Consider the following 18,353-nt stretch of genomic DNA (forward strand, 5'->3'; position numbering starts at 1 on the left):
CAAGTGATGGGAAAGACTCTCTGCCCGAGGACCCTGGTCAGATAACACAAATACGCTTCAGCTGGTGTTAAGGCAGCTCCCTGGGTTCTCTCACTAAGCCCACTCTGCAGAAGCCAGAAACCACACGTCTCTACAGCTCGTTTCGGCCCTAGTCTCAGAACCGGTCTCTTTATTTTTCAAATTATTCTTTTCCCACTGCAAGTCAGGGATGGGGAAGCTGTGTCCCACCCCCCAGGGCTTTGGGTGGATTGCAGCCCCCAAAAGCCTCAGCCGAGGTAGGTGGGGGGTCCCAATCCAACCAGCCTCCTAAAGAAAGGGGCCACAGCCCTCCCACCCCCGCCGCCAGCCCTGCCGCTTAAAAAATGAACCCCGCTGCCTCCCAGTCCCCGCTTACCTTGAGTGGTTTGAGGGACTCCAAGCCTGCTCCTGGCTCAACCCCCTCCTCCCCGGCTTTCTTGCCCCTCCCTCTCCCCCGGCCACGGGGCTTCTTGGTGCCATCGTGAGCCACGCCATGGGGCGGTTCAGTCAGGGGCCGGATGCGGGGCCTCCCGCGGGGTCGGGGCGGGCCCTCCCGCTTGGGCTTGGTTGGCTTGCGGCCGCGGCGCTTGGGCCCTTCCAGGAGGCCGCTGTTGGGCGGGCAGAAGTCTATGTCGCCCATGGGGCTGAGGCTGGTGCGGTTGGTCCGGCAGCTGGAGATGAGGTCCGGCAGCAGGTCCGGCAGGCGGCGGCTGTTGAGGCGGATGTCGGCCGGGACGTCCTCCTTGTCCTCGTCGTCTTCGAACTCGTACTCCTGGGCGTAGTTCTTCTTGGGCGGCTGGAAGGGGGGCTCCCGCTTCTTGAGCAGGTGGAAGGACGAGGTCTTCAGCAGCTTCTTGGGCTTGGACGAGCAGAAGATGGGCGACGTCAGGCCAGACTTGGACTCCGAGACGGGGGCCGTCCCGTGCTGCCCTGACTGGATCAAGCCCAGCTGCTCTGTGTTGACCGTCGAAGGCAGCTCATGCTTCACAGAGACGGAGTCCAGGCCTAAGTGCTGCCCATCTCCGCTCTCTGACTGGCAGTAGCTCTGGTAGCCTTGCCCCCCTTGCATCATGTCGTAGCCTCCACCTTTCATGCTCTCTCCCCTCTCCATGCCTTGGGTCCCGTCGTCCGGCTTGGGGAACTCGTCTCCGGCGCAAGGAGGAGGCCCGAACATGTCCTCCATGCCCGGGAAGAAGCTGCGGTCCTCATCTTGCAGCAAAGAGTCCGGGAAGCAGATGGAGGTGAGGGGGACAAAGCGCTGCTTGGCCCCCTGCGGGCTGGGGCTTTCAAACTGGTCCTTGCCCTCCAGCTGGCCCTGAGGGACCTGCTGGGAGGAGTCGGGGTCCAGGCCGGCGTCGGGGAGGAGGTGCTGCTGGTTCTGGACCGAGCCACTCTGCCCCAGGTGGGACTCCAGACTCAGCTCGGGCTCCAGGAAATCCTGGATCTCCTGAGACTGGGAAAGGTTGCCTTGGGGCATCACCTCCATGCCCTCCGACTGCATCCTCTCCTGCTGCAGCTGGCCCTGGAGCTGTGGCGACTGCTGCGGCTCCAGCAGCTGCGCCTCCATGCTCTGCGAGCGCACATGCGCCTGGTGCAGGTGGGCTTCCAGCGCCTGCATCTGGAGCTGCGGAGAGGGCGCCTCGGCCTGGTGCATGCGCTGCGGCTCCATCAGGTGGACGTCCAGCGGGGTGCGCACCTTCCCGCGCGAGTGCAGCTGGCTCTGTGTGTGAGTGAGCACCGACTGGAGCAGCTGGGATTGTTGTTGCTGTTGCTGCTGCTGCGAGAGGGAGAGCGGGGGCAGGTCGGGAGGGGAGTCCAACATCAAAGCACCCCCCTGCTGCCCGGGCATCATCCCGTGAGGCTCCATGGGGTGCGGCTGGGGGGCGTGCTCCGGGGTCTTCTGCAGGTACGAGTGTGCTTGCGATATCTCCTTGCCCCCCGTGTCCATATGTCCTCCCTGGAGGTGCTGCTCAACTGACTTCTTGATCTCCTGCCCGTAGGAGTCCATGGAGCCGGTTTGGTGGCTGTAGTGGACCACGGAGGTGGCCAGGGACTCTGGCGTCGAGCGCGTGTGTGAATACTCCTTCTGCCGCTCCCCTTTCTTCTTGTCCTTGAGGCCCTGCAGGGACATCTCGAGGCCTTGGTTGTCCAGGTTGGAGTTGGTCCGGATGACGCTCTGCAGGTGGTAGCGTTCCTCCGTCTTGCTCAGCTCATAGCCCATCCCTTTTCCGGCCCTCTCCTCGCACTCCACCATGCCCTCGGGGGGCACGCGGGGCGGGCTCTGCGACTGCAGCAAGTGCTGGATCAGGAACTCCTCGTCCTCCGTCCGCTCCGAGGACAGCAGGTCCGAGTCGGTCTTGGATTTGCCGTAGGTCGCTGCCCTCTCCAGCCCTCCCTGGGAACTCTGGTAGCTCTGGGTGTGGGCCGGCTGCATGAACGAAGGAGACAGCACGGAGGTGAGGTACTTCTGAGACTGCCCGGGCGATGCCACGCTCTGGGGCCGGTTTGTGGTGGGCGACTGGAGGGGTCGGATGATCTGTGAAGGGCTCGAGTCCGGGAGGCTCTGACTGTGTGAGTAGCCGATGGACTGGCTGTGCCCTGGCATGGCTGGCGAGTGGCCGGTGCTGTAGCTCAGCGATGGGCTGGCCGTGGGCATCCCCTGCGAGTGCGCCGGCACATAGCTCGGCGTCTGGCTAACGGAGACATGAGGCTCGGCCTGGACGCTGTATGACAGGCCCTGGAGCTGCTCTGGCGAGTAAGTCTGATTCTGACATGTCTGCAGCCCTTGCCCACCCTGCCCGGCCTGGCCCTGCTGGGCCTGCCCTGTCGTTGAGTAGCTCTGCGCCTTGCTCACGCTTGTGAGGTCTTGGGCCTGGCTGCTGCTGAAGCCTTGTGAGGCCTGGCTGACTGAAGACAGGTTCTGCGGCTGGCTGACTGAGTAGCTCTGCGTTTGGCTCATGGAGAGCAGGCTCTGGGGCTGCCCAGGTGAATAGGCCTGCGACTGGCTCGCGATGACGGAGCTGGGCTTAGGAGTGGACGAGCTGTAGTTGCTTTGGCACTTGGGCGTGGCGGTGGAGCGTGGCGGCTGGCGGGAGGCTGAGTAGCTCTTGGACTTGGAAGAGGAGGCCGTGCCAGAGTAGCCGGGGGACTGGATGATGGGGCGGTAGCTTTGGGAAGGCTCTTGCCGCGTGGCCTGGGAGGTCTTCTGCTGCTGCGAGCCCTCGCTGCTGGCGGGCGACTGCTCGCCCAAGGGGCTGCACGAAAGACTGGAACGGTGGGGCATCTGCTGGTAGCTGCCCCCACAGCTCAGGTAGTGCTGGAGGGAATGGGCGGCGGGCAGCTGGGGCTGGGCACTGGAGGGCCTCTGGTAATGCTTGATGACACTGTCCTGGCGCGGGATGGCCCTGTCAATGGAGGAGGCAGGAGAGCTGGAGAAGACGGAGGTGTTGTACAGCTGGGATGTCTGGTCGGAGGGCCCCAGCGAGGACGACAGGAGGTTGAACTGGGAGGGCAGGTGGCGGGAAGCAGACTCTTGAGCACTGCGGTACGCTGAGCTCTGGGAGGGCAAGCCCGTGCCCAGCACTGCACTGCCCAGCCGGTCAAAGCTGAGGGAGGAGGGGACGCTGGGCTGGGAGGACTTGATGTGCAGCAGGGGGTCATGTGGGGACAAGAGGCCATTGGAGGTGGGGCTGAAGGTGGCATCCTGCAGGGTGAGCGAGGAAGTGACCGGGAAGCTGCGCCCGCTGAAGGAGGCTGGGTGCTGGTAAGCGGAGAGTGCCGACGAGGAGGGGAAGGTGCCGGAGCCTGGGAGGGCCCCCGAGATGAAGAGCTCGGCGGGCGCTGGAGTGTGCATGGCTGCAAGAAACAAAGGCATCGGGTTAGTTGGATTTCTCTGCACAGAGCTGCAGGATTTGCAAGGCACTTACACGGGAGGCGGGGGTAAAGGCACAGAGCTTGGCCTACTCACAAGAGGAGGAGTAAGCTGTGCCCAAAGAGTCAACAAAACACGCTCCTGAAAGACATGTTGAGGCAGGCTCACCTTGCGCCTCATTGTTGAGACAGGGTTTCTGCGATGCAGGATACAGCTCAGCAATAAGAGCATGTGATTTGCATGCAGAAGCTTCCATGTTCGCTCCTGATAAGATCAGGAGCAGGTACAGATTAAGGGAAAGGCTCCTTGCCTTGGGAAGATGGGATCAAGAGTCATGACCCAATGCTACAGGCGACCCCTGCTCAAGAGATGACACTCTACCACCTGGTCCCTCCCATCAGAGGTTGTTGTTGTTAATATGCCACCCATCTCCCATCTGACTGGGTTACCCTAGCCACTCTTGGGTTACTTCCAACACATATAAAAACACAATAAAGCATCAAACATTAAAAAACCTCCCTATACCGGACTGCCTTCAGATGTCTTCTAAAAGTCAGCTAGCTGTTTATCTCCTTGACATCTGATGGGAGGGCTTTTCATGGGGCAGGCACCACCACCCAGAAATCTTCTGCCTGGTTCCCTGTAACCTCACTTCTTGCAGAGAAGGAACCACCAAAAGGCCCTTGGAGCTGGATCTCGGTGTCCGGGCTGAACAATGGGGGTGGAGTCACCCCTTCAGGTATGCAGAGCCAAAGCCGTTTAGGGCTTTAAAGGTCAACACCAACACTTTGAATTGTGCTCGGAAACATACTGGGAGCCAATGCAGATCCTTTAAGACTGGTGTTATATGAACATATAAGGGACATGGGTGGCATTGTGGGTTAAACCACAGAGCCTAGGACTTGCCAATCAGAAGGTCGGTGGTGCGAATCCCCGCAACGGGGTGAGCTCCCGTTGCTCGGTCCTTGCTCCTGCCAACCTAGCAGTTCGAAAGCACGTCAAAGTGCAAGTAGATAAATAGGTACCGGTCCGGTGGGAAGGTAAACGGCGTTTCCGTGCACTGCTCTGGTTGGCCAGAAGTGGCTTAGTCATGCTGGCCACATGACCCGGTCACATGTATGCTGGCTCCCTCGGCCAATAAAGTGAGATGAGTGCCGCAACCCCAGAGTCAGCCACGACTGGACCTAATGGTCAGGGGTCCCTTTACCTTTATATGAACATAAGGATAGAAGAGTCCTGCTGGACCAGGCCAATGGCCCACCTAGTCCAGCATCCTGTTCTCACAGTGGCCAACCAGATGCCTGTAGGAAGCCTGCAAGCAGGACATGAGCACAAGAGCACTCTGCCCACTGGTGATTCCCAGTAACTGGTGTTCAGAGGCATAGTGCTCCGATAGTGGAGGTAAAACAAAGCCACTATGTGTTTTGTATATCAGTGCATCAACAAAAGCCCTCTCGTGAAAGCTCAGCCCAGCCCACGACGAGCAAAAGGCCCCTGTCCTTTCTGTGCCACTGGAAGGTGTGCTACGGAAGTTACCTGTTTGCCAGGAGGGGGTACGGAACTGGGAGAGCAGGGAAGAGGCAGAAGGGCCCGGCTGAGGTGCCCGAGACTCCAGCGCTGAGATGAGATTCATGACAGAGGCGTCCGGGGTGGCACTGCTGGCATGATGGAGCCCTGTCTCGAACAGGCCAGAGAGACCTGGGGGAGGGGGGGCGGAATCAAGGAGACAGAGAAAGGAGGTCAGGTGCCGAAATACAGTGAGAAAGAAAAGATAGATCCGAGGTCGAGAGGCTTTTTCTACCCAAGGCAACAATCCAAGGGCCACATGATAGTGGTAGGTATAGCCAGAGGCAAATCTGGGCAGAGCAACAAATGTAAAAAAAGCCAAAACATTTTCATTAATTTTCCAAATTTCAACAAATCAACCACAAATTTAAATAAATTCAATTTTCCAAAATTAACCTTATATTACAATTTTTTTGGTCATTTTTAACTTCTTTTCTTTAGCCATCAGCTATCCATTTGCCAATTCCTGCACGTACAATATTGTAACACTTCAGATATCTAGGAGTTTGCTCATCAGATTGTCAATCCACAAAAGATCAATAATTATTTCTAAAATAAATTTCCTTTCCTTCTTTCTGAGTGTATGAAAACCTAATAGTTCGCTTTCTTTAGATGTTTTCCCTTTTACTTCTTAACTGCACAGCCCACTTTGTCCAAGATTTTTCCTGTCCCATCCTCTTTAATTTTCAGTCCATGTAAATTTTATCTTGGTAAATTAAATCCTTGTAAATAAAATGTGGATTTTATCTTTGTACTGTAGGCTAGTTTCTATCCATGCCCCTCTCTGTCTTCCATCCAGGAAACACAAGACACTATCAAAGTTCAATGACATTTTCCAGTAGGGCAAAACCTTTCTGCGTATGAAGGCAAGCTAGTGAAGAGTGTGGGTCAGGGGACAGGGGTGTGGTCTGAAGAGAGTTTTGAGGGCCGCAGTTGGTCTCTGGGCCTGAAGTGCCGAATCCCCTGAAGCACCAGGCAGGAAGAGGAGCACCACTTTGAACAGACAGGAGAGCCTTGAGACACACAGTGGTACAGAACAGCAAAAGGATGAAGAAACGTTGGTACCATTAGAAGACACACCAACCACAGAGGGTTGGGGGTGGGTTTTTTTTAGTTTGTTTGTTTTGGTGGCAAAGGGGAGACTCAGCCAAGAGCAAGGCATGCACAGACAGAAGGGGGAGAAATGAGAAGTTATAGACAGCTAGACAGGTGGCTGCTAAGGGAGAGGGGAGAAGTCAGAAAAAGCAGGAAATGAAGGACAAATGAGGAACTGAGACAAAACTGACGGGCTGGAAGGCCAGAAAACTGGCTCTGGTGGAAACCCATAAACTGAGGGCCAAATTATAATTTACATTGGCCAGACTGTTTCTTTTTGTGTGCTGAGCACAGGCACGTTACTGTATTTTTCCGTGTACAAGACGATATTTTTTCCTTAGAAATAACAGGCAAAAATTGTGGGTCATCTTATACACGGACAGGGGGGACGGGCAATTGGTGGCAGCAGCCAGCAGGAGATTGGCAGCGGCAACTGGGCGTGTGATTGGTTGCTGCGGCAAGGCCTGCTGATGATTGGCTTTGGCAACTGGGCGGTCTATTTACGACAGCGGCGAGTCGTGCGTGCAATTGGCTGTGGTTGCGTCAAGTGGGCAGATGGGCTTTCGGTGGTTAGTGTGCTGATGATTGGTGGCCGTGGCACTCCCCCCCCCCAAAAAAAAAAAACCTTAACAACTCTGGGCAATCTCCCCCCCATTTTTGCTGTGGTCCCCAAAAACAGGAGTCGTCTTATAAATGGGGAGGTGTTATACACGGAAAAATACGGTACTTCTTGATCGAAGTCAACAGCAGTGGGGACTGGGAAAGAGAAGTGTGGTTTATTTGTTCTAGAAAATTAATAGCTTTGGGCGGAGAGGCAGGGAAAGGGCATGGAGAAAAGGATTCGATCCCCTTTCTCCCAGGCCATAGTTCTGATCTGGATTCTCATCCTCTGCTTTGGGTTAAAAGAGAACGTCCTGCGCGCTAAGCACATCTAAAAAAATGCTGTAAGAGGAAGAGCCCTTCTGGATCTGACTCATCTAATTCAGCACCCTGCTCTCAAGAGCAGCCAACCAGATGCCTGTGGGAAGCCCGCAAACAGGACTTGAGTTCAGGAGCACCCTACTCTCTTGTGGTTCGCAGCAACTGCATTTCAGAAGTACCACTGGCTGCATCACTGTAACCTGTAGTATCACCCTGAAAGCGTAGGGCAAAAGGAGTGCAGTCAAGGTGAACCAGGGGAAGAGAACGTAGGCATGACAGCCATTCACACTTGCACGAGAAGGACAAGCGCACAGCTAGAGGGGAGAGGAGGAAGGAAGGGGAGGCTTGGTTAAAACACATGTGTATAAAGAGAAACACCAATGGAGAGAGAGAAACAGAACCACAGTACCTGCCGGGTGGTGGTTTGTGGCGTAGCCCTGCAGAGGATGGGGGGTGGCGTACGCTTGGCGGTGTAAGATATCCGTGTCTGGGTGTGAGCTCCGGGATCCACCGTACACCAGGCTGAAGGACAAGACACACAGAAAAGACTTGGTCAGACTTGGCAACTTCTCTGGGAATGTGGCTGAGATTATTTGACACACTTCACGCAGTTTGGACGTCCTGATTATATGCACAAAAGGTTTCATGCAAAGCTTATCAGCGGAAAGTCTGGTAGTGGCTGAGGTCAAGGAACCCAATTATACTGGATTCTTTAATTTCGAGTGCACAGAATTGTGGGGTCTAGCACATGCGCTCTAGAGTTCAGAACCCTTCTTGGCTATTAACTTTCTAGGTGACATTGCGCAGCCATGGGCGTGAGCTCCTCACCCATTAAATGGGCACACCAGTGCCCTCATTCGAGAGGAACGAAATAATTACATTAAGCCAAAACACGCTGCACGTTCAAAAGTGCCACACAGTTAATACTGAAACACCACAGGAACCAGGAGAAGGTTTCGCCTTGCCTTGTTTAGATGCTTGGGGAAAAGATCAAGGCACCTCCTCCCCCCACCCCAAGCATACACCCCCTCCCCACACTCCATCCTCTTTCATTAGCAACTCACATAGACAGGGAAAAAGACTGGAATGTGTAACCAGTGATGCATGATGGGAAATGTAGTCCCCACCTCCTGGTTTCCCACAGCCTCTGCATGTGACCCGAATCCCTTCCTCTCCCCTGCCTTGCCCAGGAAGACGCAGCTGTATAGCCCAGCGGCCAAAACGCAGCAAACGCAGCTTGCAGAAGAACGCCCCTCATTCCTGACCTCCTTCCTCAGCTGTAGGTGCTGCTGAGATCTCTCTCTCTCTTTCCTTATCTGCAACCCAGCCAGTTCAGCCCTGCTCCTGATGCTGCTGACTCTTGTCCTTTACCTGAAATTCTTCTTCTCTTCACACACATACACACATTTCTGCCTTGGATGATTTGTAGAAATATTCTCTCACACATGTACTCTTAAAAAAAATGACCAGGTCAAGAAAACTGAGAGCTCAAAAGAAAACTGAGAGCTTCCAGCTCCCTGCTCTAAGCCGCAAAAATCCCCTTTCCCAGGCCCTGCCTCTTAAGCACCTGCTCTAGACCACTGGATTTTACCACCCCTTTAAAAGAAAAAAGAAAAGAAAAAGTCAATACTCTCCCATTGCCCCCACCCCAAATATATGTGCCCAGTTGACAGTTCGGCTGCTCTTATCGGAAATCACAGGTGCTAGAGCTCCAAGCCACTTGGATTTAACACACTTACAATTTAATCCTATAAAGTGGTACCTCCGGTTACAGATGCTTCAGGTTATAGACTCTGCTAACCCAGAAATAGTACCTTGGGTTAAGAACTTTGCTTCAGGATGAGAACAGAAATCGCGTGGCGTCAGCATGGGAGGCCCCATTAGCTAAAGTGGTGTCTCAGGTTAAAAACAGTTTCAGGTTAAGAACAGACCTCTGGAACGAATTAAGTTCTTAAACCGAGGTACCACTGTACAGGCTACTCCAAAGCAAGTCCCACTGAAGTGAATGGGGTTAAGAGGGTACAGCACCGCACCCTAAACCGCAGGCAGCTATTCACTTGGGGCAGTAAATAATGTGCCAGAAGGGCCTGGTACGTCACACAGGTTTGCCAAGATTTATGGGGGGGGGGGGGAGATATTCCTTCACAGAAACACCCGCCACTCTCCCAGCTTTCTGAACACAACGCCCAGGCCATGCTCTCTCTCTTTCCGCACTCCCTTTGGGAAACACTTCATGTGCCTAATTATGTACAACGCTGCCACTCCCCTCCTCCCAGCGCCAAACCAACCTGCCACCGTTACTTATTTTCTGTGGCACATGCCTCGACACACACGCACAATTATGCACGTGCCGTGCAGGAAACGCAAGCACAGCTTTGGGACAGGAGAAGCCACGTGGGGTGTGCACCCCTCTTTGCAGGGAGGAATCCAGGTGGTACGAGTGATCTTGGTAGCAGCAGCAAACGCGCCTGTCTCAGGAATGCAGCTACCTGCTACCTGCTGCGAGGGAGCTACAGAGGTTGCAATGCGAAAGCAAGGCAGGGAGGGCAAGGAAGGAGGCGGCTGGCCGTGAAAGCAGGCAAACCCCCCTTTGCACACAGCATGCCTGCCTGCAGCCAAGGGATGGACTGCACAGTAGCAACCACAAGAGGGCCATTCTGCGAAGGGTTACAGGAAACAGGAAATAAGAGAGTCTTTCATTCACCCTCCTCACTGTCTCGCTTGCTACAGAGCACTGTGTCAACAGCTGAATGGAAAACCATCCCGAGGCAGAGAAAGAGATAGACGCGCACAAACGTAAACAAAGCTTGCCAGATCAGGCCAGTGGCCCGTCTAGTCCATCGTCCTGTTCCTACAGGGGCCGAATAGTTGCCTGGAGAGAAGCAGCAAGGAAGGTTTGGGCACAAGAGCAACCTACCCTCTTAAGATTTCCAGCAACTGGTGTTCAGAGACACTGCTGCCTCCAACTGTGGAGGTAAGAGCACAGCCGTCATGGCGAATAGAAATCAAGCCTCCCTCGGTGACGGTTAGCACAGAACAGAGAACTCTCCCAATTCTGCACTAAGCGCAGATTCCTCACTTAAGCAGACAGTAGCTGATGGGGAAAGCCCTTTTGGCAGAGATGGCAAAGCAAATGCATATACCACCAGTGAACTCTAGTAACTAGGCAGAAAGATTCAGATGATTGGATCCACACATGCGAGACATGCTCCGTTCGGGTGTCTGCAGAAGGATGTAATTTTGCTCTATACCATTTTCAGTTGCAGTATAGTAACACTTTTAATTTGCAGGAGTGCTTTACGACCTCTGTTAAATTCACTCTCACAACAATCCAATTAGGCAGGCCACTGTCTCACAACAATCCAGTTAGGCAGGCCACTGATGTTCCCACTGCACAGAGCCCGGGGATTGAGTCTGAGAGTGTGTGACTTTTCCGAGGCCACACAATAAACACAAAACATGGGTCAACACTTGAGTTCAGCCCCCCCCCCCAGGCCCAAACACCACCTATCCTAGCCCTCTCCCTGCTCAGGACACTGGATCTTGCCTACAAGGCCTGCCACTAATAAGCTACACAGCTCCTGGCAGAAGGAAAGAGGTTGCACCCTTCCAAAAAACTCAAGGATGACATAAGCAACAGCTGATAAACCACTGGACCTCTTGGAGCTATGAGAGGATGCTGAGCAAGTCAGTGGGTCTTGTTTATTGAGCAACAGTTTCCCTCACCTGTAACTGAGGAAGACGAGTGACCCGTTTGCCAGAGTAGCTTGAGGATGATGAATGACGTTACGGACAAATCCTTTGTGGCAGAGGGCTACAAACCTAACCCTGGACCCACTTGCACTATACATTCAAAGCAGTATCATACCACTTAAAATTGCCAAGGCTTGCCCCAAAGAATCCTGGGAACTGTAGTTTGTTAAGGGCTCTGAGAGTTGTTAGGAGACTCTTATTTCCCTTACAGCAGGCAGAGACAAACTCTGGCCCTCCAGATGTTTTGGAATTACAATTCCCATCATCCCTGCCTAACAGGACCAGTGGTCAGCGATGATGGGAATTTAGTCTCAAAACAACTGGAGGGCAGGAGTTTGCCTATGCCTGCCTTACATTGGGAGGCTTACTGTTAAATCACACTAAAAACCGCAGCTCTGTGAAGAGAATAAGAGTCCCCTAAAAAGCTCTCAGAGTTTGTAACAGGCTACAGTTCCTAGGATTCTTTTGGGAGAAGCAAGATCTGTTAATAAAGTGGTATGATATTGCTTTAAATGTAGCCCCTGTTTTATTGCAAGAAATGCAGAACAGTAGTAAAATATCATTAGCATTAAATGCAAGCACCATGTTCACACAAACAACACTAGTTGAAACTGTTAAATACCGTTCTCTTCACTTCTAATACAGAGAAGCTGAAGTTAGGAAGGAGAATAATATAGACTACAGTTTAAAGTGAAATAGATATCCCTACTCCTGGATTGTTTACTTAAAAAAACACACCACCACCTATCAGAGTTGGACACCACCCCCCGCTTTCCAGGAAACCACAACCTAGAATACTACCAAGATTTCTTCCTCTCTTGCGGGGCAACGTTTCTACAGGGATTGCTTCCAGCATCATACAGGTGGGAGTTGTGGTTATTGAGGGTTTGTAAGGAATTATTTGAGAATACACGACATGTGATTGGAGCCTAAGATGCATGTTCAGCTGTTCAGTGGGGAAAGGAGGAACAGCAAAGGTGGGGTATTCCCCACCAGGATGCAGCCAGGCACCTGCAGAAGTGTGCACCTGAAAATTTTGACAGCAAATAAAAGGTTACAAATGAGCATGCTTTGCCACCCTGTCTTTCTTAATATGGTATGCGTGTGTGTGGAGGAACAACAAATAAGGTGGAAGGAAAGAGGAACAGAGGAAGGTGGCTGGCAAAGAAAGATTGCAGGATTTCCCCCCCAAGGAAAGGAATGAACTTGAGCTTTCTTCAAATAATCCCTAGCCCCATGAGAACTAGAAACTTGCAGTTTTTGAGAAACACACATACATGCAGGATTCCATGTAAGCTAATGGAACGTGCACTTAAGAGCTCTGGAGCCCAATGATAGCCATAAGGTTTTGTAGATGCAACTGTACAGAAACACATGCATCATTGTCCCAACCACTTAGTTCCTCCACAGAAGCTACATGATACGCAAATACAATCATTGCAGGTGAAAATGCATTGCACAAAAAGCACCCACAACATAACTGAAAGGACAACTGGCCCAATGTTCTACTTGCAGAACTTTTGTATTACAATCCATGAGTGCAGCCTGCAAGTGGACTCCCTAAATGCAGGTCTTGCAGGTGCAGCCACAAATCCAACAGCTATTGGTTAATTGTGTTCAAATGCCTGCAGAACAAGGTGTGTGATCCATGCAAAATGATGCACAGGAATAAGCAAGCCATGGACACAGGAAGCGGAGACGGTGGGGAACGGAATTAAGTTATGGTAGGATGCATCTCAGGGAGGGCAAACACAAATGTGCATGCAGTGCTGCAAGTTCAAGGGTAACATCAAGAGATTGCCAGTCCAACAATCCATATGTGGCAGGATATAAACCATGGGTAGGAAAACTAAGGCCCGGGGGCCGGATCTGGCCCAATCGCCTTCTAAATCCGGCCTGCTGACAGTCTGGGAATCAGCATGTTTTTACATGAGTAGAATATGTCTTTTTATTTAAAATGCATCTCTGGGTTATTTGTGGGGGCCTGCCTGGTGTTTTTACATGAGTAGAATGTGTGTTTTTATTTAAAATGCATCTCTGGGTTATTTGTGGGGCATAGGAATTCATTCATTATTATTTTTTTCCAAAATATAGTCCAGCCCCCCACAAGGTCTAAGGGACAGTGGACTGGCCCCCTGCTGAGAAAGCTTGCTGACCCCTGATATAAACACACCACACAGCTTTCTAGTATTCCCAAGTGCAGGAATACAAGCTGGCAGCGGACAAGAGCTGTGAACAGTATGCACTACTGTGCAAACAGAGTATTTAATATTGTGTGCTGGGCACAGTCTCCTGAGAAACATCTGTCCCGTAATGATGATGCAAAGATGGGTTTCAGCACCTAGCGAAGTCTCCAAAGCTGGTACAGTTGGATCTCTGTGCTTGGGCAGCCTGCCTAGTAGCTCCTTCGCCTTTCTCCTTATCTGAAGCTGCACAAATTAGGCAAAATAAGCAAAACACATGCAAATCTGCATCATTTATGCAAGTTTTCAAACTCCGCTTTTCTTAACAGAAAATCTGAATTGCCTCGGAGAACGTTTTAAAAATAAACGTATGGCACACAAGTCCCAGCAGTGGGGTACTCTCTAGATGAACGTCACACACAACTGTATTAGAAAGCACACTAACTTTATCTGTTGCGGGTTTGTGTGGTGGTGACACAGTCATCACGCTATGAGACAGAATATATAACACTCAGGTGCACGCACGGTAGTCAAAGCGTAATTTACGAAAGAAGGAGCACTCACCTTGCAGGCTGAAACATCTACAGGAAGCACACCCCAAAGCCAAAGCCTACACACTCAGTATCACTGCCTTGTGACATAAGAGCATCACAAACCTGCAAAGGAGAGTGTGAGCTTTTTAAGGTCAGATGCAGAGTTCCAGAAGCAGGTTTGGGTGTGAGGTGGAAATTAAGTCTCAGAGAAACACGTCAAAAACTTAAGTTACGAATGAGGGGGACTCAACAGACCAAAGTACAAAGCTCCACTAGGAAACAAAGCAATGGATGTTATAGGCTTGATTCCTCCGGCAAAAAAGTTTGCCCACCACACCAACTCAGCCTCTTGCTGCCTCCAAACAGGCCGCTAAACAGCCACTGGTCTAGGTTGCTTGTGATTCCTAAGGAAGGCCAGAAAGCCTCTGTCAACTGGAAAAAGAGCACTTTCCACTTAAGACTACTGATGAGCCTGACATCAAAGATTGTGCATGCAGGCTGGCAGATAATACAAACTTACTGGGCGAGCAACTTTTACAGATTTATTTTCAAGACTGCCTCAAAATCATTCGCAGACACAGAACCAACTCACCTCAGGCCCAAAGGCAAAGAGAGAAATCCAGGGCCTCAAGACTACCTAGAAAACATGCCCTCCAACCTGGAAACTCTGGTTGCTAGCCTCAGACAGGTAAAGTCCTACTGCACTGGGAGCAAAGGGAACAGAGACTTGACTGAAATGTATTCTGTGTACACACACATGCACCTTGCAGCAGGGGCAGAAGCTGCTGTCCCATGCCCAGTACCAAATACATACCTGTGCTTTCAAAAGGAAATGAAGGTGATCCCAATCAGCTTCTAAAAGGTCACCCCCACCAAGACAGCAGTAAGTAAGAAAGGCCAAGAATTATCCATGTTTTGACATACTGATGATGAGCCCCCCCCCCACCTTAAGCCACAAACACAACTGTTCCAATGTTCCCCAAATGTAACTGAACTGCACAATAAATATAGTTCATCCCTCAGCAGCCCTCATCCAAGGGGCAGGAGGAGAAAAAAAGGAGGAAGAGGGTTCTTCAGGGAGACAAGCTGAGGAGAAGCCAAAAGCTTGTACGCACCAGAGGATGGCTCCTTTGGGGTAGATAATGCAACAATAAATGTGAAAGGTAATAAATGTAGCCTCCTGATTTGCTGCCTGTATGTCTGCATGCACATTGTACATTGGAGACAATCTGTGCCCAGGTGGTCTCACTCTGCTCCTTGGCCCATTTCAGATTAATGTATATATACATACGTACATGTCTAAAGCCATGACCCCTGCAAATAAACACTGGAGCAGTGCCCCACTAAGAATCTTTGAGGTGGCTTGTCTGGAATCTGATACCTCATTTCTCCACCTTCACTTGACCCCAGTTCCCCTTCCCAGAAAACTCTAGAGCGCTGCCTCTGAAAATCCCCTATTCTTAAAGCACTGGACCATATACTTCAAGGGAAGCCAGGGATTCTGGGCCCCACCACCTTGCCTCTCCCATGATCCTTCACTTGCTGCAAGGGAAATCCATAATGCACACTGGACACAAGTATGCACATTTAAGTGTGCATGTGCTGGCACACACAAGTTCCAGCAGCACAAGCATTCCAGCAACGCACCTGCGTGGACCACTGCTACACTAGCGCTCTGCCCATGTGTGGCAGCACACGCAGTAAGTGCATTTATACGAGATGGATGGCGGCCTCAGGGAATGTTTATATGGGTTAAGCACTTCTTGTGGCCAGTGTCACATTTAAATGAAATCTCAGATTGCCACTTTCTTATCAAAGGCTAACAAGCACGAGGGCTGCCTCAAACAGTTAGCACAAGATGTGTGGAAGTAACACGGCACAACACGCCATCCTTCTGCACTCCTTACCTGTAAAAGCACTACTGGGAAAGGGGATGAAGAAGAAGCAAACTGGCCTCTGGTGCAAAAAAGAGAGAGGTGGAACTCCTGAATGTTGTGGGAAATGAGAAAGAAAATTGGGACATAGAAAGCTGCCTTATTCCGAGACAGCCTGTTAGGTCCACCCATCTCAGTGTTGTGTACATGGACCAGCGGTGGCTCTCTGGCCTTTCAGACATTGGGTCTCTCCCACAAAGTGCTACCTGGAGATGCTGGGGATTGAATCTGGGACCATCCATATACAAAGCAGGTGAGCTATGACCCTTCCCGCTTACTGGAAGGGAGGAAAGACCATTCCACTCTTGCTAGGTTCTTTAGAGGAGAGGCGGATTAGGGATACAGGACTCCTTACAGAAAGAGAGCAGGAATTATTGGAATCAGCATTCTTGGGTTCTCCTAGCAGGCAGCAAGGCCTAATACAGTCTTCATCAACCTGGTGCCCTCCAGGTGTTTTGGACTACAACTCCCATCAGCCCCAGCCAGTCCGAGTTGTATTGTCCAAAACATCTGCAGGGAGCCTGCCCTAATTTGTCAGAGCAGAGGCATGAAAGGGTATAAGGATCCAAATAACTGGGTTCTTCAAAAGGGAGGGGGCAGGGCTATTGTATTTCTCTCTGAGAGAGCACGTGGGATGTGTCTTGTATCAATGGGGATGGGGATTTGTGTAGCCAATCTTCTCCCACTTTTCTTAGTAAATGGGGTAGGTCAGATCTGTACTTGGTGGAACTCCCCCACAAGTTATTTTCATTCCTAAGAAGCATTCCCAGGAACAAATCGCCAGAGATCTAAAGTTTGAAGATTCAAAGGCCTCCACCCTCCTCCACTAGGTCTCAGAGATTCAGGTGGCCAACTCCCCCCTTTTGTGGCTCTCTTCTACGGCTGAATGATGCCATCACAGGCATAAACCACATAGATGATAATGTGTCCCAGTTAAGAAGCACAGCATAAAGAGGGTCACAGGATCTTTGCCCCCCCCCCCATCAGAGCCTTATTTCACAGGGAAGTCCCTGGAAACATAGGGGGTTCCCAATGTCCTGTACTTCCTTCCTTCATTTAGAGCATAGCTCCCCAAGCCTTTTACAAACACCTCTATATCTTCGTCTCCACCCCCCAACCAAAGGGCTTCGCCTATATTCCACAACTTCCAACACCAGATATCCACACACAAATTCAAAGGTACCTCACTCTGAACCACCCTCAACACTGCACAAGGGGGTACATACATGTCACCATGTGAATAAAAGAAAGGGAGTTTCTCCCACTTTGCCAGAGGCCCTGACTCTGGATTTCTCTTCTGGTGCAAAGAATGCTGAAATGTGGAAAGAGGTCCCCAAATGCAAAGCCTTCTGAAAGGCAGGAGGGAGATCAGTTCTGCACAGTCCTCCGAGCAAAGGAGAAAAATTCTCCAAGGAGGGCTGATTTTCCCAGGGCCACGTTCCCTGCCCCCCCCCCCAAACACGGATGTAGGTGGGAGTTGCAAAAGCTTCTTGCATCGCATGAAGGAAATCCAGGGGATGCAACGCCAGCATCATGGAAGGCGATAAGGAGTGTCCCCCACCGGACACCTCTCAGCGTGTGTATCCCTAGGGGCAAGGAAGCAGAGGACGCCCCCCCCCCCAAAAAAGCCCCACCACACAGCGCCTTTTCTGCTCCTCTCTCACCTGCATAGAACCGAGCACAGTTTCTCCCTGCAGAGGTTGCCGGGTTGCCTTGCACGGGGGGAGATGGGGGAAGCCCGAGGATCCTCACCTTCCCTTGCACCCCCTTACCCTTTGCACACCCGTTCGCGTGTAAAACACCCCCCCCCCACTTCCAACCGCCGCCGCGGGGAGCCGTGCGCCTCAGTGGCTCCCCCATTCCTCTGCATGGCCTAGAGGCCTCTTCTCTCCCTCCCTCCCTCCCCCCACTTTGCACAAGGCAACCCTCCCGACGCGAGGAAGGTCCCCCCAAAATACCTTCGGGGGGGGCAGAAAGCGCACACCCTCCGGGTATTCCTGGCCTTCCCTCGGGCCCCCACCCCGCACTCTGCACCCCGCTTCCCCCCACCCATCCACCACCCCGCTTTCCCAGGCCCAGAAGTGGAGGCCCGCGAAGCAGAAGCAGCAGGCGAGGAGGGGCTGGCTGAGGGGGGGGTTCCCTCTTTGACCCCCCCCACCCAGCGCTTGCCCGGGACTGCGAGGGGGGGGGTTGTTTCTCCCTTTCCCTCCTCCCCCCTCCCGCCTCCCCATCCTTCCCCGTCCGTCGGCCTGACCTGGCCTTGGCCGAGCGCTCGTAGCTCCATCCCGGGCCGGCGCCCAGCGGATCCCCGAAGCCGGCGCTGGGGTAGTTCCTATCCATGGGGAGCGGGCGCCGGGGAGCGGGCGCCTGGGGCCGGCCTCGGTCCGTCGGCCCGTCTCCGCGCTCAGTCTGGGTCCCCACAGCGCCTCCCCGTGCGGCGGCGGCGGCGGCGTCGGTCGACGGGGGGAGGAAGGGGGGC

General features: G+C 52.4%; 1 protein-coding gene across 1 annotated transcript in view; it reads right to left on the reverse strand.

Moving 5' to 3' along the window:
* PRR12 (proline rich 12) overlaps positions 1-18,333 on the reverse strand; it is a 43,847-nt gene extending 25,514 nt beyond the window's left edge. The window contains exons 1-4 of the mRNA XM_083708923.1: positions 18,129-18,333; positions 7,881-7,993; positions 5,426-5,587; positions 395-3,873 (exon numbers count right to left, since the gene is read on the reverse strand). Coding sequence (XP_083565049.1) covers positions 395-3,873; positions 5,426-5,587; positions 7,881-7,993; positions 18,129-18,214 — 3,840 coding nt within the window. The 5' untranslated portion in view covers positions 18,215-18,333. The remainder of the gene's footprint in view (positions 1-394; positions 3,874-5,425; positions 5,588-7,880; positions 7,994-18,128) is intronic.
* Between the last annotated feature and the right edge of the window lie 20 nt (positions 18,334-18,353).

Source organism: Podarcis gaigeae (genome assembly GCF_964106915.1).
Source record: "Podarcis gaigeae genome assembly, chromosome: 13".
Taxonomy (NCBI): Eukaryota; Metazoa; Chordata; class Lepidosauria; order Squamata; family Lacertidae; genus Podarcis; species Podarcis gaigeae.